At 36.9% G+C, this 27,838-nt stretch overlaps 1 protein-coding gene across 2 annotated transcripts in view; it reads right to left on the reverse strand.

The window, feature by feature from the left end:
* Smg6 (Smg6 nonsense mediated mRNA decay factor) overlaps positions 1-27,183 on the reverse strand; it is a 262,862-nt gene extending 235,679 nt beyond the window's left edge. The window contains exons 1-6 of one of the 2 annotated variants that reach the window (XM_081770437.1): positions 27,054-27,183; positions 15,554-17,393; positions 14,189-14,345; positions 11,749-11,879; positions 7,137-7,187; positions 1,410-1,757 (exon numbers count right to left, since the gene is read on the reverse strand). In XM_081770437.1, coding sequence (XP_081626563.1) covers positions 1,410-1,757; positions 7,137-7,187; positions 11,749-11,879; positions 14,189-14,345; positions 15,554-17,393; positions 27,054-27,180 — 2,654 coding nt within the window. In that variant the 5' untranslated portion in view covers positions 27,181-27,183. The remainder of the gene's footprint in view (positions 1-1,409; positions 1,758-7,136; positions 7,188-11,748; positions 11,880-14,188; positions 14,346-15,553; positions 17,394-27,053) is intronic. The other variant, XM_081770438.1, reaches the window with a different exon arrangement.
* Between the last annotated feature and the right edge of the window lie 655 nt (positions 27,184-27,838).

Below are 27,838 nucleotides of genomic sequence, written 5' to 3' on the forward strand. Positions count from 1 at the left end.
TTGAGCTGTGGATACGGCAGTGAAAATTGGTATCCTGTAAGGGGATAATATATTTGTTACCACTGTACTATGTATAAATTTTGTACCAATAAATCATATTTTGTTTAAATTAAATTTTATCATTCGAAAACCATTGTTTTAACGACCGCGCGAAGACGGTTTGCGCTGCATTCAAGTAAGGTGAACAGGAAATGCGTGCGCAAGAGTTGTCAAAGGATTTAATATAAATGCACATGGTCGGCCTATGAGAAGGCGGCTTCTTATATTGTGAAACTGGACAGTGATGCGTATGTGGAAACAATGGGCTGCGACATATGACTTCATTACGGGATGACAAACATCTCGTCCGCATGGCTGTGACGAGCAGTACAGCATCGTCTAGTATTAGTTCGACGCTGGAGCATGGTAACGGTGTGACCTTGTCTGTGTCGACAACGTCGGCAACTGCTATATACGGAACTGGCGACACGCTTCCCTTTGCGTTGGCTTTCATTAAACTTAGAACCACAAATGCCTCACATTACAATGAGCGTGTAAATATTGTAAGGTGACGTGTGGATGGGCAGACGATCGTGTTTTCCGATGTTTCCGCTCTAATCTTCCTATACTGATTGCCGCACACGCGTTAGACGCTACCGTGGTGAGCGCCATTGTCCGCTATATCAGAAAAGTGCGAGGTTAGATCCTTCCTTCAGACAACTTTGGGACGCTGTATTTTGCCAGAACAATCCCCGTCCACATGTATCCTCGGATATGTAAATCTTCTTTGAGGAATGACAGGTACAGTTCCTTTCCTGGCCTGCACAGTCACCTGATACGTCGTCCGCCAAATACGTATGGAATATGATTGGTAGGCACCTTGTCCGTCACTGTCTTTGATGTCTTGTAAACTTGCATACATGGTATGGGAAGCCGCTAAAAACATATCAATATATGTTTGATTCGATGTCACGACACACAAAAGCTCTTACTATAGCAAGTAGAGATTCACGCCATACTGATTTATTACGGTTAGAGCTTGGGTTCCGAAATCATAATCGTTTCTGTATAATCCTTTGAGTTTTCCGTCCCACGGTTATGCCGGTTAGGCTAAAGGAGACAGTGATGGTGAGTAATGAATGAAATGGTGGAATGAAGAAAGTGGAAGGAAACGGGAGAACCTCGAGAAAACCCACGCACACGGTGTTTGTCCACCACAAAGTTCACTTGGCGGGGGCTGGGATCGAACCCGGGACCCCAAGCACCAGAGGTTCTGTATAATCCTGTAAGGAATCTGTGCTATAAACTTCATTCCAGAAACTTTTTTTTCTTTCTTTTCAACTTTCATAAACAGCATAGTATAATGTTAGAGAAGTGAAACTAGTTAAATACTCCATGAAACTCACTCTAATGCTCTGACCACAACGTACCTTGTCTGTGCCACAGGAGTCCTGTTACCCGTGGAGACTATGATTGGTTTGGAAGGGTTATTTGGATCAAACAGCTGTCGCTGTCCCCCATGGCCTGAATATCCCCTAACCAAAAACCCTTGATCTTGATCCTGCAGAGGAATGCTAGGAACATGGTGAGGTGGAATGGAAGGGGGTTCAGGCTGCGGAGTAGGAAGAACAAGGATTCCACCCTTGTTGGGCGTTGAGCGATGGTGGTCCTCTACAGATTCCTTCTCTCTCCCTTTTTCTTTCTCTTGCTCATTTTCCTTCTCTTTCTCCCTTGGGTTCTCCTTTTCACGACCTTTATCACGATCTCTGCTTAGACTTCTGAAATTAACAGGGAAAAAAAAAACATCAATACAGTTAGGCATTAAAAATTAGTTCTATGGAACTGAACGTTCTATTTTCGAAGGTAAATGATTACATATAAAAGTTAAGGTGAAATAATTTACACCGTATATTCAATGAAGTCCTTGGGTCATCCAGCAGAAGATAATATAAACCAAAACCCTCAAAATGCAGGATGTAACACCTCCGGCTGGACTTAATGACCAACGTCATAGATTAAGTGACAGAATTCAAACTCGGAATAATTTGATATTAAATAAAGTGTGATCAAAAAGTACAGTGAATGTAGTTGAACCCACAGTGCCATCTATCGACGTTGTATACATTTTAACTCTAATCCCGGTAGCCTAAACCTCTGATACAATCGTTGTTGAGTTTGAACGAGTTGTGACATGTTAGTTGGCTTCCAGAGGAAGAAGAGTGAGGACGTGTTAAGAGTGTCTGTCGCGCACCAACATTAAATTTTGTTCTAAGCTGCAAAACATGTGCCAAAGAAGCTCATGAAATGTTAAAATCAGTGTATGGCGATGAAGCGGAGGCATTGAAGAGTGTTTACAAGTGGTATGAGCGATTCGAAAGCGGCAAGGAGTCGGTTGAAAACGAGCAACGATCGAGACTTCCTTCGAAGTCAAAAACAAATGAAAGCGTGTAGAAAATGGCACAAATGATTTGTTCAAACAGGCGAATGACTATTCGAGAGCTTTCTGAACAACAAAGGATCTCGTATGGGTCCGTAAAAAGCATTTTAATCGCCGATTAAATAGGTAAATGGATTCCTTCTTCACCAGAAAACGCGCCGCGCCACACCTTGCTTTTGATCTGCGAGTTTTTGGCCGGAAAAAGTGTTCCTGTTTGTCCACATCCGCCTTACTCACCAAATTAAAACCGTGCTTAAAGGAAAAAGTTTTCACACCATACCTGACATTGAGATAGAACAGCGGAACGCCCTTCCAAAAGAAGCCTTCTGGTAAAATTTCCAGTCATGGATTGAACGCTGGAATAAAAGCATTGCTAGAAAAGGAACAGTACTTTGGAGGAGATTAAATCAAATTCCATGTAAGCTTATTAGTTTGTTTCTAATACAATTCACTGTACTTTCTGATCACACCTTGTAAGAATCCTTGGAATCCTTAAGAATCATTGGATTCATAATTAGAAATTCAAAGAAATTAAGTAACGCAGAAGTGTTAGTTAAATTATTTAATTCATTTGTTAGAAGTAAATTACAGTACGCTTCATTAGCATGGTCCCCCTGTTATGATAATCAAATAAGGAAAATCGAATCAATACAAAAAAGATTTTTAAGGTATTTATGGTACAAGAAATTCAAAATCTCTGCGTATGATATGAAAGTTAACTATAGTGTTATCTTAAGGGAATTTAATTGTACGTCTCTGGTGAAAAGGAGGAAAATAATGCATCATGTTTTTCTATTTAAAATTATTAATGGTATTATAGTTAATCAAGATTTTCTGGAAATGTTAAAATTTAGCACTAGTAGATCTTTAAGAGTACGATTACCATTTGTTATACCTAAATCTAAAACAACCTCCCATAAAAATTCACCACTTGTGAGACTTTGTAAGAAACATAATATTATTATAAAATCTGGAATAATCGTGGATTTTACGATGTCTTTGGAAAAGTATATAAAATTGATTCAATTGTTTTTGAACCCTGCTTATGTAATGTAATGATTATGTTTTTGCATTTAAAAAAGAAAAAAATAGCCTGCATGAATGTTGCTATTTTAGATTTTTTTCTTTTTTTTCTGTTTTTTTTTTTCTTATATTTATTTTAATCTAATAGATTAATTAGCAATTTCACAATTGTATATTGAATTTGTATTCACCTGTTGTAATTGGAGCAATTGGCTCTGTAATAGGTGTGTGTTAAATAAATAAATAAATAAATACTGTCCTGAAAACTATTTTAATGTAAAACAGATGATAAGTGAAAAAGATTTACTCAGTACTTAACCATAAACTTTAACCTTCTCATCCTCACACAAATTATAGATTTAAGCACTTATAACAGTTGGTATTATCTTTTCTAAACTGTAGCTGTATTCGGTTGCCATGAAGGTATTCACAACTAGTTACTGATACCTTCCTTGGGCGGATAACCCTAGATCCTTCACCATATACTTCCGTTAATTGTCTATGAATGTTAATGTTACAAACATTTTTGACATCTAAAAGTCACACAATATTTTGCACCTCTCAATTCACAGCATTCCAATTTCGGCGTTAGACATGTTCAGTGCGATATATGTACAAATGTCTGGATTACCTCAAGGTTTGACTCAAACAGAACTTGAAGCACAAAGAACAGGTTAAATAGTACGTCGACGGTGGTGATGGGAGACGGCTAACGACGCTGTTGAATACCTTGGCAATAATTGAGTGCAATAACTTTTTTTAAAAACAGATACCACGCTAAACTAACTAACTCACTCTATGGTCTATGGAACCCGAAGGTTCAATGCCGCGTTCACAAAAGCTCTCCACTGACTTCTATCCTTAGCCAACTGCATCCAGTTTCTACTTTGTATTCCTATGTCTGCGAGATCCATCTTAATATTGTCCTTTCATCTGCGCCTAAGTCTTCCTAATGGTCGTTTTCCGATTGGTCTTCCAGTCAAGACTTTGAAAGCGTTTCTACTTTCTTTCATTCTAGCTACATGACCTGCCCACCTAAGTCTTCCAGACTTGATGACTCTAACAATGTTGGGTGAACCATATAAATTATGTAGTTCCTCGGTATGAAGTTTCCGCCATTCCCCATTCCCGTTCCTCCTGGGTCCGAATATTCGTCTCAGGATCTTGTTCTCAAAAAACTGATACCACGCTACGATAAATAATGATTTAATGGACAAATGGGACAAAATTTATAGTAGGTACATAATAAATCCAATCTACTCATCACTCGTTTTACATTTTCCACACAATAGTTATATATATTTAGTAAGACATGAGGTTCACACATTGTCTAATAGCTACAAAGCTTGTATCCGTGGTGTCAGTTCAACTACCGATGAGAATTCAAGATTTTTAAGAGCTGATTCAGAACCGTAAGAACAAACGCGAACCCACCTGAATAAAAAAAGCACTTGATTAAGCGTTGAGTTGATATTCAATCGATGCTGGTTATCAATCATCTAGTTGAAAGTGCGCTATCTGATTGATAGGCCGCGAGATACATAATAAAATCACAGAAGGACATTAAACTTCAGATTTCACTCAGGTTTGGAACTTATTGATAGACGTTCATCATTTGTGCGAAGAAGTACGATTGTATGAAGACCCAATCCAAGCTGTTTAGCGTCTTCTGTTGGAAATAATGTCATAGTCTTTCTATTCCAGAATCGTTCCTTCCCTGATAGAAGACATCATATTACAGTTGATGGCTTTCTGGTATCAAGACTCTTTTCCGCCGGGACTCGCACGGAACATACTCTAGTGTTATTTACATGTCACGAGGTCGTCTTAATCAATTAATTAATTTTTTCAGCTGTATAAAGTTACGATACGGTTGTCAGAAACCACAGAAGACGCAAGAAAGCTCGATTACAGAAAAAGGCAGTAGCGGATTATGATATTGGGAACTGTTTCGATGGAATGGCTGATTAAGTAAGACGAGCGTTGAAACTAATGCGAATTAACGTTCGGATACATTTCCGACTATCTGCGCATATATCGGAGAAATAAATGCTAGAAAACGAAGAAATTTAATGTAGGAAGCGCTATAATGATAGCGAGGTAAACGAACAGAACAGGGAATTAAGGACTGGCTTTCTTTTAGACCTAATACCATTTTTGCACTTTTTTCGACATGACAATTATTCTCGTATCCATCAAATAAAAAACAATGACTCTAAGAGCTCCCACTCAAACTAAATAATCAAATTCACGGTTTTCACGGTCCAAAGTTTTTTCAATTTCACGGTCGAAAAGTTTATTAAAAAAATAACCTTTACTGACCGCACAATAAAAAACTGTCCAGTGCAGGGCCGAAGTGTGAGTGGGAGAATGTGATATGTAGTGTGTGGGAGCTATAACTGCCAACGCGTAACAAAGTAGGGCTGTTTGGCGAATATGACATTTCTTCCTGAAGGTTATTTAACAATTTTTGTTGATGTTAAGCCCATCCACAGAACTTTTACTATTTTACTCATCAACAACATAACTCGAGGGGACAAAAACAATGACGATTATCGCTGCGCTGGAAAAAAAAAATCAAGCAATAGCACGACCTCAGTGGTTGTGAAATGTGTGTGTGTGAATGAACCTCAACCTCTCTTCAACTTTTAAATTAGAAATAGTTCCAAAGTACAATTCTGCGACTCGAACAACTTATTTTCTAGATTTTCATGATTTGGTAACGAAATTCAAGACTTATTCCATTTTTTTTTTTTTTTTTTTTTCACGGTACACCAAAACCTACGGCTTATTCATGGTTTTCACAATTGTGTGGGCCCCCTGTAATCTTAATTTAAGCATAATACCACTAAAAATTAGCAAAAACTATTTTTTCATATACATATACGAAGCTCTTGGTTTCCCTCCAACCCTTGGATACTGTGTCATCTTAAGATAGGAAAAAGAAGACGCAACAGTATTTTTCCAAATTTAGTTATCCTGCTTCTATACTACAAGAAAGTAAAATACCTCAGAATGCGATATAATATTTTAGCATGTCTACAAATAGGATCCATCTTAACACTGCTACAATGCTTTGTGTGCTATTGCTCTGAAAAGAACTCAAATCATAATATAGATGTTTCCGAATCTCCATTCTCAAAATATCCCCTCATCATACACACCCAAAAAAATGTCACAAAAAATGGGAGGTAACGCTGGTAGCCTATGGAACAATTTTAAAAACACAGGTTAGTATTATATTACTATAGAAAAACAAACATGCTAAAAAAATACTTCATCGTGAAAATTTAAACCATGCTGTGGTGACGAATGTTATTTTTTATATAAACCAAATAAAAAAAAGGAAGAAAAACCGAACACAAAATTCGAAAATTAAAACCCCAAATAGAAGGATAATTCACAGGATTAGTTTAATGCAGATAAAAATAGTAATATACCATCAGAAATACATCATTACCATGTAACACCAGTTTTCTATTAATATCAAAATAAGACCAGATTTAGGGAATAGGAATACCACAGCAGGCAGGAAAACAACATGCAAAAGACACAAATACCAATTTAAATGAAAAATTAAAACTTTTCCCCCACCAATTATTATGGAACGAATACAAAGACAAAAGCACGCAGTCATGCTTTTAAGGCGACGCTGTTAAGTTTAAACTGAAACAAATATTTTGGAATGTCTATTAACCTGCGAGAAATGTTCTCCCCATCTTCAATCCCTTTGTTTTCACCTCCTCGTCTGCAACAAAAACATACCAGTAAAAACAACCTTCATCTTCTGACGTTGATAAAATATTGCAATATATATATATGTTGAAAAAATATTGCAATTTACAGGAAAATTTTTTCTCAGTAACATTTTAAGACCATTCTAATCATCCAATGCTGCCAAATTAGCATAATTAGATGTCAAAATAAATACCAAAACACGGAAAGCAACTATAAAATATTTTTTTAGTTATTCAAAGAACAAAAAGAGCATATTTATAGAGAAAGTAATGATAGTGGTCTCTAAATTCATTGCCTCCTTCATTCTTGTTTTTAATTTCATGTGCTGGACATATATAAACGAAACTGCTAACTGGCTTAATCAAAGGGTTTTGTACACCCATGTCCAAAATTATTGTTGCATGTCTATAAATATGTTCTTGTAGGAATACAATTTCATAATGAATTCGCCCGGTATTTCTTATAATGTTAGTATGTGGCAAATAATGTTCTATTGTTCTTATAATGTTGGCAAAGACATGTATGTGGCAAATTTCATGTCAAAAAAGCAGTAAATAAGAACAATAAAACGAAAATAAAACTTTCTTCTTGTAACGTGTAAACAAATCACATATAATTGCCCTCATCCAAAGCCCTGCAGCAATTCTACCAACTCTATATAATTTTGACTAGTTTAAAGGTGGGCAGAAGTTTCATATTACATTTTTTTTCTCTCTCATTTTTATTATGAAACTTGGGTGGGTCACATTGTCCATTTAGCAATACTTTGTTTTACTCATTCTAATTTTCGTATTTATAATTCTTTTCCTATGAAATTACCACAAAATACATTTCCCGATTATATACATAGTATCAGTATTAAAAGTACCCTGCAAAATCATTATCAAATTATATTCTTACAAGAAGACAATTATAGATATGCGACAATCATTTTGGACATGAGTGTACATATACAGAAGATTGATTCGTCTGTGTGTGTCCGATTTTTAAATCTTCACCCCTGCTCACAGAATCGACCGATCCGAAGGAGGCTAAAGGATTCTAGTATCGTTCGAAGTTTGCGTATGTGTGGTGTATCATAGCTCCCAAGGCGAATTAGTTTTGGGAAGGCTTCGCTAAGTTTTCCGTGACATAGATTCAAAAAATAGTGTAGGGAAAATGGATATGCATTGGCATCAACTACCATCAAGAACATAATTACTTGGCAAAATCACCACGACGTTCAACGAGTAGGGGGTGTAGAAATCGACCGTACTGCGGTGACTCCAGGCCGGTTGCGCCGAATGGCCCTGCAAGAAAACCCTCCTACACAACGTATGATGGCAAGACGATCGCACATGGCACAAGAATTAACTGTGAACCTCAGCCTACATGCCAAATTAAAATCCAGAATGGAGTTCAAAAGTCTTGAACATCTTCGTGCGCCCATTGGAGGGAAAGAATGACCCACTGTAGAAGCTCTTACGAACGCCATCTTTCGCAAAAAGTTGAAGTTTGTTGCCACACTCGATGAAGTATGGATTTATCTATCAGGCTGTGGGAAAAAAGGAAATGAAATGAAATCTTTAAGTTTAACGTCCCACGGTTATGCCGGTTAGGCTAAAGGAGACGGTGATAATGAGAAATGAGTGAAATGGTGGAATGAAGAAAGTGGGAGGAAACGGGAGAGCCCCGAGAAAACCCACGAGCACGGTGTTTGTCCACACGACGCGAGCTGGGATCGAACCAGGGACCCCAAGCACCGGAGGTGAACGCTCTACCACTGAGCCACCGCCAACTTGCTTGCCAACCACCATCGAACCTTTGTGATTATATATTCAGGGTGAGTCCTGTGTGTTGCACAATTTCATATGGTGTGTCCCAAAATTGTAAGATTTAAAAATTACGAAATCTTTAATAATTAGTTAAAGTAAAATCAGTTTTGATACAGAGTGTACCAGTCAACGCCTTCAGTGGCAGCAACAATACTCAGTACACAGTCATTCGTTTTATTGTCGTCTTCGTTTTATTGTTGCAGGTGAATCATGTTAACTTTGAGGGGGAAGGTAGAAATCATCCTGCTGTGAGGACATGAAGGATATACTCGCAGAGACGTCGAAGAGAGGTTATTACAAAAATCAAAACCACATGCAATGTGGTAGATGCGCTTTGACATCAGAAACAGTCCGTGCAAAGGTGTATTCGAGCCAGCAGAATTCAACACACCGCTTAAGCCTGGAACTGGATATTTTTGAGCAAATTGGTTTACCTCTGTAGTGGCCTATGTAACATAATGCATCACTCCATTACAGTTTGCAGTTCTCTCGTCTGATGAGAACTTTCGCCTCTGGATTGGTCGGAGAAGAACCGTGGAATGGGCTTTCCGATCTGAATGCAATGGATTTTGCAGTGGGGGATGCTTGAAACCAAAAGTAAACAGTGTAAAAATCAGAAACAAAAGAACATCTGCGTCAACGAATTGCCTCCGTGTAGTGCTTTTTCGTCAAAATTGGTGATCCGTATACTACATGATATGGGTCAACGCCTATCAGAGTTGTGAAAAACAATTTTTGTTTTAACAGCCTAGTGAGTTTTTAATATTAACTTGCACTTCTTATTCCTGAAAAACTTTTATGTTCTGTTTCCTTCCTGGACTCTTGTTCATGGTTAATTCTGCTACAGGAATACATTTGTTCCTTCTTTTTAGCTCTGAAATCAAAATGCAGCGTTGATTTCTCGTTACGTAATTACTGATAATTCCGGTATATAGAAAATTTTATACCTACTATAATAAACTCAGTTATCAAAACTCTAACAAGGATCAAAATGTAATCAAGCAACAACAAAAATGTACACAAGATTATCACACGAAACGAAAATTCCAGTGATAAAGTAGGACTAAGCCGAGAATCAAATTCGGGATTCTAACTTCAGCAGGCGCTGTTTTAACCAAGACTACGCTTTCACATCGATCCCATAATAGAGACACCTTGTGTATATACGTACATACTCAAAATTTTACGTATGTATATACAAACAGGTCGAATTGAGAATCTCCTTTTTTCGCAGTCAATAATAATAATAATAATAAAAAAAAAAGCAATATTTACTTTTAAGACAACCATATAGTCATAATCTGAACCATTCAGGAAAGTTTTCAGCTCTATAAAGTAATAACAAAGTAGCTCTATGAATTGTTACTGATACTATGAAGTAATTGTATATGATTTTATTATTAAAAGAAACGCTTTAGTTTTGATACTTCCACACAACAATGAATGCCATGTGATATGATGAGTTTACTGTAGACTTCTAGAAAATGCAGCTGAGCAAAGTGGGAGATTTTATTTAAAATTTCGGCAATTACTAAACGATACATATGCCAAGATTAAACATTTCTAGTAAACATTTCACTTTCCATATTTTAACTAACTGTCTACTTTGCACACGAGTGAATTCTATAGGCACGTTCCTGAATTTGATCCCTCATGCAAGCTAATTTGACTCCAAACTTTCGCTAACTCCATACAAATGTGTATTTCATGCTACAAATTATATCGATGGCCCCTTAAATTTGATTTGATAAGAGGATAATGAGAATATTTATACTAATGGTTAATGTATTGACTAGGGCCGCCCCACGCAATTTGCTGCCCCGTGTAGTGGCATCATTTGTCCCCCTCATTCTCCAATAAAAATCAAAAGCCACGATTTTAAGTATGCTACCCCACCAAGGAGGGAGAGAAAGTGCACTCACACACAGAACGGTCTAAACACTACAAACACAATTTCGTTGTGTCTGTTTTCTTCTTTAAATAATAAGCCATTATGTTCGTGAAAGATAACCAAACACACCTGCAGAGGAAAGATGGTAATCCTTTTTACAGAATTCAATATCGAACTTCATTGTTAATATATCTGTTTGCAATTCCAGTGCAACTAACTCTTTTATCTTTATTTCTTGTTTTTCCTTCTGCATCTGTTAAAAAAAAAATAAAAATACCTTGTTTCCATTTTCAATGATAAAGAACTTGTTTGTGACAAAGACTAGTTTTGATATTAAAACTGTGATAACTAACTAAATGAAACAGGTGTCCGCTACTGTTCGAGAATTGAATTCTTGTATTAGACAACAATCAAGCAATTCATGCTGGAGTTTCTTTGACCATTTGCTTTAGCACTGTTTATGTAATCTTAAACTATTATGAACACGATTTATGAATGTAGTATTCAAATCAAAGGTCAGCTTAGTAAATTTAACTATCATAATCATGAAGTCTGTTTCCAACAAGAAATATTTATTTTAAATAATCAAGTTATGGCAAATTTTGCCGCCCCTCGAAACTTACCGCCCCGTGCAAATGCACGTGTTGCACATAGTAGAGCCAGTCTTGGTATTGAGTGTCGGCGGTGGGTTTATGATAAGAACAGAAATACTTTTATTCAAGAACTGTTCCACTTTTTAGGACAAAATAAGGCAAAAATCTCTTCCTTTTAAGTACATTCTACCGAGAACTTGAGATTAAATTATAGTGATTTGTTAATCCTTATTAGAAGCATATATAAAACTGTAGGAGAATAACATTTCGTACCTTCTTCTCCTTCGCCTCTTTTCTCGCTGTGGATGAGGTTGGGGTTTGTCCTTCTCCCCTTTGCTTCTCTCTTGCGCCGCCTGCTCTTCTGCTCCCAGTCTTTCACTCTCTTCTACCTCTTCACTCCAGTCCTAAAAGACAACAAAATGACATTTGTTAGTAGGTTAATCTTGAGAAAGCTAGTAATACCACAGACGGAAAAAAAAAAAAAAATTAAAAGTGAGAGAAAGAAAGCTAAGAACCACAACGAAAGGCTTACCTCGTAATAAACACTTCAAAACAAAACACGTCCAAATATTTCAACTACCCATTGCCCGTATGGATACAACGACAAGTGAGAAAAACTAAGTAATATTACATTAAAGAGAATATAAAGCACGATAAGCATCACTTTGGAATACACACAGTAATATAATATTAACAGATGAATAATAACTAACTCACTCACTCTATGGCCTATGGAACACGGAGGTCAAATGCCGCGTTCACAAAAGCTCTCTACTGACTTCTATCCTTAGCCAATTGGATCCAGTTTCTATTTTGTATTCCAATCTCTGCGAGATCCATCTTAATATTATCCTCCCATCTGCGCCTAGGTCTTCCTAATGGTCGTTTTCCGATTGGTCTTCCAGTCAAGACTTTGAAAGCGTTTCTACTTTCTTCCAATCTAGCTACATGACCAGCACACCTAAGCCTCCTAGACTTGACGACCCTAACAATGTTGGGTAAACCGTATAATTTATGTAGTTCCTCATTATGGAGTTTCCGCCATTCCCCATTTCCGTTGCTCTTGGGTCCGAATATTCGTCTCAGGATCTTGTTCTCAAATACTTTCAGTCTATGTTCTTCCCTCAGAGTAAGCGACCATGTTTTGCATCCATATAGAGCAACAGGCATGATTATTGTTTTATATATTTTAAGCTTCACATTACTCGACAGAATTCGCGACAAGAGATTTTGAACCGAATAGTAACACGAATTCCCTGCTTTTAGTCGACATTTAATTTCTTCGTGAATATGATTTTCGTCTGTAATTATTGATGCTAAATATTTGAAAGTATCCACTTTATCAAAAGTATTATATAATATTTTAACGCATCCATAATTTGCCGTATTACAGTCCCGACGCACTTCCATGTACTTAGTTTTCTCTACATTTACTTCTAAACCCATGTCCCCGCAAGCGTTTAATAAGATCTCTGCATTTCTTTCTATTGTCCTCCTATCACTGGAAATTACTAAATTACAGTATATACATTCATAATAGATTTGTCTATTAATATTAGGATACTTGTTGACATTTTTATTTCGCACAAAAAGTTTATTTTTTATTTAGCACAAAAAGTGAAAACAGTAAAATAAAAAATTTGATAACATAAGCCACATTTCTTACCATAATAAACATTTTCTTAGATATTTTTATAAAAAGGCCTTGTGTCCATCTTAAACATAAATTAAACATAACTTTCTTACAAGGCTGTCTGTATTCTTTATTATAAATTAATGAGAAATGTAACAGTTTCGGAAGTATATCACTTCCTTCTTCAGACTACTATTTCAACTGAAATCATAGATAACATAGAAACTGTTACATTTCTCATTAATTTATAATAAAGAATACAGACAGCCTTGTAAGAAAGTTATGTTTAATTTACATTTTCTTAATGTTTCCATACCAGAGGTGGACATTTTGCAATAGATTTGCACAGCATTTACTGTTTTTCGTTTGGCTTAGGACCGATATCGGCGAAGTAAATGGTACTCTTTACACCTCGACGCAACAAGAAATAGGTTCGGAAAAATATCGCCATAAGCTACCATAACAAAATTTTTGGCATCGTATACACTCACTGTTGTCAACTCAATGGATTTTCTTCTAATTGTAGTGGATTTTAATTTTTCATCACGAAAGAAATACAAATTTTCTACAGTTAATGTTTGGGTTTACGTGATATATACGTATTCACAAGAAAAATACATTTCTTTACATACAAAGAATAGTAATTTAGCATAATTCATTGGCATTTAAAAAGGAAATTTATTCCTTGTGCTTTGTCGCCTGCATTAGTTTTTTTTTTTGTTTGTTTGTTTGTTTGTTTGTTTTTTCCCGAGGAGTCGGCTTACTATCTGTGTCAGCTTGTAATCGAGTTGATTTAACGTCCCGTTTAGCGGCTATGTGAGACGTGGACCTACTGATTAACGGAAATCTGAACCACATGCGCTCCCACCGGGAATTGAACCTGGGTGTCCCACGCCAGGGACGCATACGCTAACCACTTAGCCACGAAGGAACTCGGCTTATAATCGAATAAACACGGTGATTATTTAAGTTTCATACCCGATTCTAGCACACAACTCGAAAGAAAATAGGAACACTTATGTATTAAAAATTCAACTAGCATAAAATAAGAAGACAATGGAAACACATCATTTACATTACCCTTATTCTTCCTTGCGTCTGGTTCTTAGTAACATCGAAGTCATTCTCAAGATGAGTGACTGCAGATGGCGTTGTAGGAGCACTGACGGTCTCACTGACTTTCCTCCCTCGGTAAGGCTCCTTCGGATGATCCCATGGATTACTCCCACTTCTTCTCCTGTCATACGCAATAGAAAAATGTGCCAATTATATGTGCATCTCGCATTTACAGTCATTTCAGTTACCTACAACTTCGCAACTCTAATGTTCTCTAAGAAGAAGTTTTTTCTTCTTTCCCTTTTTTTTCTCCACTTCAAAGGACAAGACCGAAAAATTTACAGAAATAAAAATTAGCTTTTCATTGTTGCATTGTTATGTTCTCAAATATTTTGCATTATAAATATATTTTTTAAATATTAATACAATACGTTAAGCTTGCAGTTAAACAGAATTTTCCAAGAATTGTGCTATGTATGTTAAATTATGCTTTATGCTTTATTTGCTAAAATTATGCTTTTAAAATTAGTTTCTTCTGGACCCTTAGACAACCACAACCATGTTCCAGGTACTAACCATATGTGTGAATTGCTGTTATACTTTTTATGCTTTTGGGTTGCCCAAATGATTAAGCTTTGAACGACTACTGCATCTATTCACTGGACCTAGCGCTCTCTGAGTACGATCTATTCGCCGCACACACACACACACACACACACACACACACACACACACAAAAAAAAAAAAAAAAAAGTTTCGTAGTGATGATGCCGTCGCGGACGGACTGAGGGTTCGTCCGGGTATGACAACACTGGAACATCGCTGGGAGAAGTGTGTAACACTTCAGGAGGACTTCGTAGAGAAATCTTAAAATGGCACGCGCCTAGGACATTCTCAAGACTTACCAAACGCCCCTCTCGTAAATGTGACTTTTAATACGGTATTCACTACAAAGTGAATGCTTTTGAGCTTGACTAGACAATTCTATGACATTCACACTGGATTTTATTAACTCCTGAAAATATTTTATATCTATCTAGAACCTTGCTCGCGAACAATAAGAAAAGAAATATAAGATCAAGAGAGTATGACAAACGCTCGTGGAGGCAGTAGTACTTTAAAGGAAAAGTTTTAATGAAGAAGCATTGTAAAGCAAAGAAATGGTATCACTGTACAAATGTCTACCAATATATACATCATAATACACACACAGGACAGCCTTTATCAATAGAGCTTAACAATATGCTTTCAAATGTACCTGAAATTTCCTTTTAACCGTCGCAAAAAAAAAAAAAAAAAATATATATATATATATATATATATATATATATATATATATATATATATATATATATATATATTTCCCTTTATTTTCTAAGGTTACTTTACCTGGTTCTGCCATGTTCTGGAAAAGACGACTCAGGTGTACTGGCACGTCCAACAGGCGGAGTCCGTCTGCCATACCTATTTCCTCTTTCATCTCTGGACACATTCTCCTGGCTTGGCATTCTAATGAGAAAGTCCCTTGAGTACGTCTCACCATCGAATTGTCCATGAACAGGCGTCGTGGGCCTAGATAGCTTGTCCGGAGTGAGAGATCTCGAGTACCTGGCTGCTGCTAAACGTTCTGCCTCGATGTCTTCAGGCTTCAACCGACCTCGGCCTTTACCCATCTTAGCTTGTGGAAGCGTGTGTGAATGTCCTTGAAAAGTCACTGTACTGCCATCCCAATCTTCACCACCTGAGTCGTACGTCGTCCCACCGCCTTCGATCATGTATTTCTTTCGTAATCGAGGTGGCAAGGAATCCAAACAGGGATGTTTTAGCTTCATATCTTTTCCCTTCCGCCCAGAAGGAGGTTTATTCTGAAGTTTATTACCTCCTGAACGATCCCACGTGTCTCTGCCACCCCCAACCACAATACTCCCCATTGGCTCCACACTCCGACTGTCTCGGAGTCGGGGTTCGATGGATACACTAGGTGTTATCACAGTTCGAGGTTCCGAGGCTTGACGGATTTCCCGTTGGGCATTGAAGGATTCTGTAGAGAGTCCGCCGATACTATCACTTCTCTTCATATAGGGAGGCACTGAAGGAGACTCAGACCGCCATCGTACGTTATCGTTTCGGTGAACATCGTCCTTATTCATACTGTCACGTCCACCACTTGGATTCCTATTGCGACGATTGCCCGAATATCTTTTGGATCGTCCGTCCTTCGGGTGACCATCTTGGGCACTATGATCATTCATGTCGTCACTTTTGCTTTTACCCCTACCCGCACCAGCGCCACCTTGCACCCGCGGAACAAATTCTCGTTCTGATGACTCCCGACCAAATCTCTCTTGTCGCCTGCCACCCTCCCCATGGTACCGTGTTCTCCTGGGGTCACCTTTGTTGTCGATTCTATCACAGATTTCGGATTTTTGGTTTCTAGGACCACTTCGTTCCCATGATTCCGATTTAGGTATTTTATGTTCTTCCGGTTTGTGCTGTGGTTTCGAATCCCTATACCATCCGTCATACCTCGAAGGTCCTGGTCTTACGTCCTTTTCAGGTTGTTTGCCACCAACAAATTTTGTTTCTGTTCTAGATGTCACTATCGTTACACTAGGAGTTTTCACACTATTTGCGTTGTCCTGGGGAGACTTATTCGAAACCTCTCGTTCCCCCACGCCCTGTATCCGAGCTTTCGGCACGTATATTGCTTGCTCCGGTTTCTTGGATTTCTTTTTGTTATCAATTGAAGATTTAGAATTAACACTCTCACTATGATCATTAAAAACACTCGCAGGAACCGACAAGTGGACATTACTCATTCTCTCTGCCACCTTGTTCATTTCCTTAGTTTCACCTGGAGATGGCGTAGTTTCCCGACTATTCACATTTGAGTAGGTTCCTAACTTACAATTTTTAGGGCCTGCTTTGTTAATTAATCCTTGTCCTGGTTGGTAAATCTGCTGGGTAGGTTTTTTGCCCCCACGAGGAATTGACCTAGACTCATCCATATTCACCGGACTATACGAGTTCCTCACAGATATGTCAGTCTTTTTACCATTATCACTTCCACTACAATCTTCGTCGCCTCTCGTCGCGGATTTCCTTAGAGGTCCACTCCCTGGCCTATAGATCTCCAATTCCGGTTTCCCCCGTCGAGCGCCTCTATCTCCACTTTTCAGGTAAGAATCATCTAATGGGTTTCCTTTTAATCTCACATCGATTGGTTCATCTACAACAAACAAATACAATGCGAAATTATAAACATGATAAATGTGTGTAAGACACAAGAATTTTAATACAGATTACTGCCATTATTTTAATCTTTTAGAAACTTATTTCTTGACTATATACACCAAACAATGAAGGAAGTTCGTTGAATGCACATATGCTTCACAATTGCCTATTACTTATAAGTGAATTCATTTAGGCTTCTAACAAAGATGCCAAGAAACAATATTTAATCGCTGTTATTAGTACAATTGCAGAACATAAGATTATGCTTTCCATCAAGACTTCCAATATATGCGGATGAGAGGAGAGGTAATTAATACCTGGCGGGTATTCTCTATTATTAAATTCATTCTTAGTGGCAGATGACTGTATCTAATTATGTCTATACCATGATTTGAATAGAAAAACTAACATTGCTATTTTCTTACTCTATGGCAGTTTCCCAATCTGTGGTCCGCGAGACTCTAGTTTAACTAAACTTTATCTTGTCATGTTACTCGCACCTGGGTTATTTGTAATATACACTTCTCCAAAATATAATTGTGCGCCTGAATTTCTTTAAGTCCTTTAAAATTGTGAGTTTGGCAACAACGCACACAAGTAATACGAGAAGCAGTTTTATCTCTCTCTCTCTCTCTCTCTATATATATATATATATATATATATATATATATATATATACACTGTATATAAATAAAGTATCGAAGCCTTCGTAGCATACTTTGCTGTTCGCTGTTTAAAATACTACTTAATGCAATGTTAATTTCAGAACAAAATAGTATCTTGGCAAATGCAAAAAAGTTTAGCATGTGTTTTACCTACAGCCAAGTTTTCAGATTAAGATTTAGATTTCTGGGCTTTCGGAATCTATTGCCATGTTAGCTCGTCACGTATGACGTCCCTCGGCGATCACACTATCTGAGGAAAGGGTAGGAAGGAAGCGCCCCTTTTAGTTAGTTAAAGAAAACACACACGCTTTTTAACCCAAAGAAAATCGTAAAAAAACAAGGAGGAGTTTAAAAAATTCCTTCGCAATCAATACAACTGAAAGGTAGTTCCACAATTTGTTTCTATAGCCGTTTGTTTAGTTTTTTTTTTTTTCTGTAGGATTCAAAACTTCTGGTTTGAATCCCCTCGTGCTTTTATTTATTTATTAACTTCTCTGTTGTTCTTAATTTACAGTTTCTGGTTTAATTATTCATGTTCCTTTTTTCTTCAAGAGTAGTGATGTTTTTAATAGTCGTTAACTGACACCAAGGAAATGAATAATCTCAGATTCTTTTTTTCTTTCTGTATGGATACACAGATGCTACTAAATTGTTACTAAAATGAGTTGAAGGATTTATTCTTCACAGTTTACGTACTGACAAGGGGAAGATAGGGATTTCCACCTGACAAAAATGTATGTCCCCTTCAAGAAGAAAAAAATTCATCCAGGCACGGATAAATTTCTCGTTGTATGTTGATATAACGAACGTCATAACCCTGCTTGTGATTTTTTTTTTTTTTAACGATTTTTGTGGTCAGAGAGCATGTGTTTTACCTACAGCCAAGTTTTCAGATTAAGATTTAGATTTCTGGGCTTTCGGAATCTATTGCCATGTTAGCTCGTCACGTATGACGTCCCTCGGCGATCACACTATCTGAGGAAAGGGTAGGAAGGAAGCGCCCTGGAACCTAAATGATAGGTACCATCCCGGCATTTGCCCGGTGTGAATGAGAAAACCCCAGGAAAACCTTAATCAGCATAGCTGGCCTGAAAAAGCTCTTACACTGTTTCGACCGAGTACTCCACCGGAAATCGAGCCTGGGACCGCTCGTACCAAAGGCGAAAGTGTTAGCGACTATTCTACTAAAGTTTTCTGCATTTGCCGAGATACTATTTTGTTCTGAAAGTATCACTACCTTAAGTAACAAAGAAGAATCTATGTATTTCAAACAACGAACTGTGTTCTCAAATCTCGTTATTATTTCTTATGACTCCCTTTCCTACTACTTTGAATGCGTTGTTGTCAAACTGACAATTTTGAGAGGCTTAGAAAGATTCAAGAGTGCAATTATATTTTGGAGAAGTGTACATCACCTAGGATTCAGCCAACTGTGAAGAACAGAAAAAGAAAGGATAACAAAAGAATTATCAACCGAGACTGAAAGACATAAATAAAACAAATCTCAACATCAGGAACTTAAGCTGTTATTTTACAAGTAGCACCTGGCTCAAAATATTCATTCGGGTTAATAAACTAGGTATGCCCTTCAAAATTAAATGGGGCGGCAGTAAAAATTGTCAATATTATTAAAGCCTGTTCTCTTAATAGTGTATCATTTCCTTCTCTTCTCTTCCCTATGCAATAAAATGGAAAGTAATCAGGAATACTTATTATTACACTCGCAAATTTGCTGGCTGTTTCAGGATAAGGTTCTGACGCGGTTGTTTGAGTTCCGAGACAATGTAAGGTCTTCCTTATTAATTACCATAACTTAGTTAAATCGCAATTTAAAGGATTTCACGAGACTCTCCTCTATTGTTTTTTTGGCGCGCATTTCTAACATCCTGAATCTTAACTCAAGGTTTCAAGACATATCTTTTACCATGTTTTCTGTGCAAGACAAGGTACAGACAACAATAAAGAAGAAGTTAAATTTGTGATGAAACTGTTTGGATACACGAAAATACGATCCCTTTTACATATGAAGCGATTTGTTTTCAGTGAAAAACTCCTTTGTGTTTATGTTGCTGAAAAATGTTAACATTTGAGGTCTTTCGCGTCTCAACTATGTCTGCGTTTTCCAATTTGTCTTAAAAAGTGCCTTTCTTAGACTCGAAACATGGACATCCTTCTATCGAAGAAAAACAACTTAGAGAGCTGTCTTGTGATTCGGCGTTCAAAATGCTGCTTCCTTTTTTACCGCTACTGGAGTTTTGTTTCCTATCTAAGGATGTTCATCCTGAAATTCTCAAAAGGGCTGTAGGACACATGATGTGATTTGTCATTATATATATGTGTGCGACACAACATTTTCTCATCTCGTATATATGAGAAAAAAATATATATATATATGAAGCCGGATCTCCGTCTATAAGTATCTAGTTTTGATCAGATTTACGTAAGACGGCATCTGAAAAACGCTATCACCTATCTCGTTCGGTGAATGTTGAATTCATAATATTAGATCTAATGGTACGATTGTATTTTTCCGATTTAGGATTTAGATTTCTGGGCTTTCGGCATCTGTTGCAATTTAGCCCGTCACGCACGAGGTGACGTCCCTCGGCGAGCATACTATCTGGAAAAGGGAAGAAAGAAAGGATTGGTGAAGGAAGGAAGCGGCCTGGGACCTGTAATTCAGGAACTATCACGGCATTTGCCTGCTGTGAATGAGGAAAACCCAGAAAAACCTCTCTCAGGATGGCTAATCTCAAAAAGCTTTTTACACTTTTTCCCCATCGCCAAAAATTTGCCGCGCCTGTGCAAAAACATTGCCAGGAAAAAAAATAGCCAATAGAAAAGTACAAAAACATGCCTTTTATGTGTAGATATCTTAAATGCACGGACGACGCATAAATATAGTTTAAACTGTTTTCTATGTCGCGTAAAGCGTATTTTTATCAATCAGAAGTGTTTGTTCTGCAGAAAATTTTTGACTTACAAAAGCTCATCGCAGAAAGACAAAGAAAGTTCTGCCATCGGGCACTTTTTTGGCCGAGTGCCCCCCACCGGGAATCCAACCCGGGACCGCTCGTACCGAAGGCGAGATCGTTAGCGACTACGCTACGCGGGGCCATTGTATCTTTCCGAATTATCTCGATTTATAATAGCATTGCATCGTCATAAGTGATACATTTATTGTTATAAAATTGTGATGTATTGCTTCATTTTTATATGTGAAATAATCACTTTTGATTTCATAGGGCTGTGGAGAATTAGCTATTGCTACAAGGAATCTGCAACATCTTAAGACTGAGAAACGGTGCTCTTAGTAGATCAAGTTTCCTACTCATCTGGATAAATCTATTTCCCTGACCTTTGGCAGGAAATTTCCTGACTTTCATGATAGATGTCGGATGATGTTTACACAAAGATAAGGAATAAATAACGGTGAATATTTATATATGAGAACATTTATTCTATTGAGAGAACTAATAGTCAATCGTTCATACGTACATTACACTTACAACCCATAAAAAAGTGAGAACGTTCCAAACTGTGATCATTAATGGTTGGCTAACCTGAAATTGGTGTACAATTAATGTTAGAAAAAATATATTTTATCAAATTTCCGAACTTTCCCTGAATTTCCTTGACCTGCACCAGTTTATCTGACCAGTAGGAACGCTGTAGGTGATGAAAGACATGAAAAAGTTGCCAAACGACACATTTTATACAAACGTCTGGTGATTCTTTGTCGTTTTCAAACTATCACCTAGGACTAAATGCAATAAGTTCGCTGGCAACCCTGCACAATATATGCAAGAGGTTTGATTGAAGCTCGTTAAAAACGGACCTATTCTATAGTTAGATTAGAAATTATTGCTATAAATAATATGGAACTTGTTTCTAATTATTTGAGTTTCCCGATTACCAAAGGAAGTGAAGAGAAGCTCGTTCCTATGAAATCGACTCTTTTAGTGGATTGTCATGCACTGCGATGTAATCTATCTAAATAAAATTACTGATACTGGAAGAAATAAGTTACAAGTTCGATTACAAAATATTCAATGAAACAAAGAATATCCAAGAGTTAATTTACGCAATAGCTTTCTAACCTCAAGTATTCTCTACAAAGCGGGAAGTTCTAGAATGCTAACTAGTATACACAGGTGTAGGTGGGTTAATAGCCAGTGCATTATTGATTTAGTCGGACCATACGAAAATCGAAGGAAAAAAAAAAGCACTAAAATATACTACATTTGTTTAGATTACATTATCTTATGTTAGGTTACATTTCATTAGGCTAAGTTAGGTTCAGTTACCTTCAAAACAGAGGCAAGTAAAGTTTTGAAATTTGAAATTACTATTTGCGTATAAATACAGCGTCCGGATGAAACATAAAAATATCAGTGCAAAAAATACAAACCAATATGTGCTAAGTGGCCACTACAAACTAATGCTATCTAACCAGAATAGAGCAGGGCGAAGCTGGTAGTCCCACGCGATAGTGCGGGGGTACGTCTGAAGGGAGCACGCGCGTCAGCGACGATAGGTATGTGCTTCAGCAAGGGTAATGAAAATGGTAGATTTTGGCAATGCTATGAGTTGCAATAGCACTTGTCATGGTTTCACAATAGTAACGCCCCACTTGTAAACAGCACACCGTGTCTTTTACATAATTCCAACAACTGACTCTCGTTACTTTTGTATAATTCTATAAAACCCAAATACGATACATCACCATTTTGACATATACATGCCATTTCCACACTGCCTTTCCCGCCACTAGATCATAATAAGTTTACCTCTCCGCCAAACAGTACCTTCAGCCTCCATATATAGTGCCGCTTACAACACCAAAAACAGCCTACAACAACCACATACAGCACTTAACCTGCATCTAGGTTGCTTTCTTTTTTTAAATCAGAGCTTACTACTCAATTCATATAGTAATGCCACGCAAGCGATACTAAATGAACGCGGGTTAGTAGCCAGCATGGCCGTTTAAGGGGGGGGGGGGGGCTCTGATCAAAATATCATGTGGCCAGGGTTTGCCCAAGTGGGCCCAGCCCGAGAAAACACAGAAGGCTTTTTCAGGTTGGACCCACCTGAAGAAAGAAAGAAAAAAAAATCTTAAAACCCACCTGGGTTTTTGGCCTTTTTGTTAGTATATTATTGATACAACTAAGGGGATTACATTGAAAGTTATTTTTATCAGATTTTGAACTTTGGGCAAATTCTATGCTTTCACGTTAAGGTAGACAACAACATTCAACATAAGACCTTTATAAAGTTCTGAATGCACTAAATGAATAATAATAATAATAATAATAATAATAATAATAATAATAATAATAATAATAATAATAATAATAATAATAATATAAACTCACCTTAGCTCGAGATAATTTTAAAACAAATTAATGTGTGGATTATGCTTATAGCCTATTTGAAGTAAAATAAGCGATTTTATATTTTAGAACATACTTTCCGTGAATAATGTGTTTCCTGACACGGTGCCACCGTGGGACGTTATCCCTTATACGCTGACAGGTTTAAGGTCATAGGTCATAGGTACTAAGAGTAAATATGTAAATACATTAGTAAAACTATTAGTATTATTTCTTGCCTTTGATGGTCACAAAAGTATTCAGTAAAATTTGGTTTTCTAACAACAGTTCAGTTCGGTCATTTGTTGTTACCCTTCAAATAAGCATTCTGTAGATCCAACACCAGCAATAGCGTAAAAATTCTTGTCAAAATTAAGAAGCTTAATGCTCGGAGCTTTCAAGACTACGTAACACTCACTATTTTAAGTGCTGAATTCAAACTTCAGTATTAATGGAAGTTTCGATGTACAGTACAGCAAGCTGCATTTCCAGGAAAAACCCGTCGTGAAAGAAGTGTTCGGGAAATTCCCGCAATTGAACCCACAATGTATCGGAGTGAATACTTCAACAATAAAACTATTTATTTCACGCTGAAAGATATTTGATTTCATTTATGATATTTTGAAACATTCATTTTATAAAATATATATTACAGGCCTATCTTTGTTAATTGTTTTAAATTAATTTTCAAAAAACAACTGTCTTGCAACAAGTGCTCGGGAAATTCCCGTAATTGCACGCACAAAGCATCGGAAGTGAACTTCAACAATAAAACAATTTATTTTACGTTGATAAATATTTATTTCAAATAAGACATTTTGATGAATTATGTCTTTGTTTTAAATTAATATAGCTATTTGGTATTCATATTTGGCGAACGTCACTGAGGCTCCTAGGATGATTCGCTCTACATTTGTTCGTTTGTCTGCCTGTACGACACAGTGTTCAACTTTCGGTCTTTTAAATTTTCAGGATACAAGCCGGAGACACTAAATTTTCTGTATAGATATTGGCGGCATACCAACGTAAAATTGCAAAATGTTTTTTATTATTATTATTATTATTATTATTATTATTATTATTTTTTTTTTTTTTCCAAAATAGTGGATATCCACGCTACAAAGGGCAGTCTTCGGACTTTCAGTTGGAATTTTCAGAGTAGAAGCACGGGAGACTAAATCAGCTGCATACGTTTTGGTGGCATAAAATTTCAAAATGGCGGCCATTATTCAAAATAGCGGGAATCCATGCTACAGGATGCAATTTCTGGACTTTTTAACTTGAAATTTTGAGGGTAGGAGCACAAGATATTTTAAATTTGCTGTATAGAGTTTTTCGGCTATCCAATATAAAATTTCAAAATAGTGGCCATTTTTTTCAAAACAGCAGTGAATAGAAAATTGTTGCAAGTTGTGACAATGACAATCTTGAAATATAAATCATATTTTAACATTTCTACCTCAAATACATTGAAATATTTCGAAAAAACTCAATTAAACCCGACAATACCTGAAAAACCCACATGGGCCAAAGTGGGTTGGATTTTTTCAAAAATACCCGGGGTTTTTCAAACCCTGCAAGTGGCTCTCTAAAAAGATTCATAAAGACACAATCATCATGAAATAACATATGACCAAAACTTTATAACTTTATTTCCTTAATACGACGGCACTGGCGCCAAGTCTCACAGAGCCGTGCCACTTGTTTTTGTACCCTGTTACTATTATAGTAGCTAGCCGCTGGTTCTGATTGGGGTTCAAATTGAAAATTTCATTTTTGAACGCGCATGATTTATTACCTTGAGATAAGATATTGAAACTTTTGAACTTTTTACTAAATAATAATTGTAATTCTACCAAATTTAACAAATGGGTCTGTGAGGCTAGGCGCCAGTGTCGCCGGGTTAACTTTCCTAGTGTATTTTCACGAAAGTACTAGACGAAGTCAGTAAGGGCCACATATTTTTCTAGTCCCTGGCCTCCAGATGGGTTAATCCAGGCCTGATAGCCAGGTTAATTATTTTCTTTATTATAACTCAATAGATGCGGCTACACAGCGGGGAAGGTTCTAGAACACAGGCCCGCCCCCCCATACAGGTTACTACAAAGCTAATAGTGGCAAATGCTTATGTTCTTCAGGCTAACTAAATATCACAGTAGAGCTTTAAAACAAATAGGGTTAAGTTCCAACGTAAGTCGTCCATTTCTAGCAAAATTTTGAAAAAATACCGGGAAGAAATGGATAATTTGCCCATTTGTGTGCTTGATAATATGTAAGGAGAGCGGAAGTTGGATTTATTCTTTCATAACTGGATATAATCCAGGCAAGCAGAGGAAACTAATTCGCGCAAGGTTACCGCATGGTTGGATTGTAGAAAAGTAACGATCATTTGTATTCTGAATATGGCTGAAGGAGCACAGAAACGCTCCAGTTGGTATCCTTACACAGAAACGAGAAATTAAACTCGGCCTATGTTTACCAAAAGGGGTCTTTTTTTTTCTAAAAAATAATACAATTTTGGTAATTTCTGTTCACATTAGGTTAGATTAGGTTAGTTTATTATGTTATTAGTGCAGGGGTCCAGCATAATTTTCCAAAAAATGATCGAATTTCGCTTATTTCTGCTAATATTAGGTTGGTTTACGTTAGATTTATGTTACGTCGAAGTACTTGCATCATCCATTTCTCCTGTAATTTTTTTGTTTTTAACATGCTTCTGAACTCCTTCTGCTAAACATACTCCTTAAAGTGAATTACTTTTAACAAAATTACTCCTAACCCGACCCTATCTTACCCTACTTATCCATACCAAAAGCCCTTTGAAAGTGGTCCTAAAATAATATAGTTTTTAAATTTTTCGTAATTGTTATTACGCTCTTGTCGAAAACCAGAACAACCAACTTCGAAATAATTGGCAAAAAATCTGCCACTCTTTCATTCCGAAATTGGATTCAAGAACTAGTCCTATGTTTCTGGTTCAAAAAATGGATTTCCAAACACAAACAGTAATACAAATAAGAAACTTCGTCGCTGATTTGAATAAACATAAACCCCTGTATGGACTCAACAAAAAGTGCACGGCTTTGTTACGCAAACAACACGCTCTTAATTCAGTATTGTTTACTACAATATAAACCTGCAAAGCACAAAATATTACTTAATGTTTATTCCAACATCAGTAATAAAGACAAAAACTTATGGTCCCAAATTTGCCGACAAACTATTTTTAAATCTTGGAATACATACATTGAAGTTTATCACACGCAATTATCATTGCCCTATGAGCTCATTCCGGTTACATATGTACTGCATTAAGTTGATGCCGATTGAATAACCAAAAATAATACTTTTTTCTACCGAGATAGATTTCCTCATTAGTACGCTAGATGGATGAACTACCTTCTACTACGATTTCTAGAATTGGTATAATCCAAGATGTTTCGAGATGTCTACACCTGTCTTGATAATTACAACATAACCAACACATGTAATCGAACCAGTAAGAGGCAATAAATATCCCGAAGGCAAGAATAACCGTGTTCGTTAAACCAATTTCAGGGATGAATTCATTGCAGGCAAAAATGAAAATAATAAAAAAATATTTTCCTTCCTTACCTTCAAGTGATTCTGCCCACTTCCCACTACTCCCTTGAACATTGTCGGCCATGATGGTAGCGGTATTTGAAAATAGTGGCGCTACAGTTGTATAATAAATATGTTTAAACATGGCAGTTTCCGTCATAGAAGGATAAAATGATTGACAGATATGACAAGGGAAATAAAGAAAGAGGGTCTGTTCGCTCTATATGGGGTATGTTTTATAATTATAAACATAAGAAGTATAAATCGCAGGATAATTATTTCAAATTTAGTTTTTGTTTAATATATAAACTGTTTAGGTTTTTAATTATATGAAAAACTCCCATTCTGGGGGGGGAACAATTTCCCCACAAGAATTGGTACTTTTTTTGATAAGTACAGCCTAATTTTGGTAAGGTTAGATTAGGTAAGGTTACGTTGCGTTGTATTTACCTTCGTGGTTTGTATTGCCCCCGAACTCGATTATGATTCAACTTAAGATGGATGATTCCCTATCCACGGGGGGTCTAGGGGACCGGGACCCTAAATTTTTGGTGACACCTAAAATTTTAACCATATTCTTACAAATAAGCTATAATATGGTTGGATCGGGCTCCCCAACTCCTACCTCCCCCCTTATGCATTTTTGGGCTGTCTACCGTCCTGAGATGGGCCCGAACAGAAAATCATGGGTCAAAAGAGCTTTCATCAGAAGAGCTGAAGTCAAAAGGGCCCTGTCTCGAAAATGCCTGCATCAGAAAAGCCTGGTCACAAACATCAAGCCTCAGAAGAGATCATTGTCGATAGTAACGAAACGCAAA

The sequence above is a fragment of the Thermobia domestica genome, chromosome 9, assembly GCF_964235325.1.
Source record: "Thermobia domestica chromosome 9, izTheDome1.hap1.1, whole genome shotgun sequence".
NCBI lineage: Eukaryota > Metazoa > Arthropoda > Insecta > Zygentoma > Lepismatidae > Thermobia > Thermobia domestica.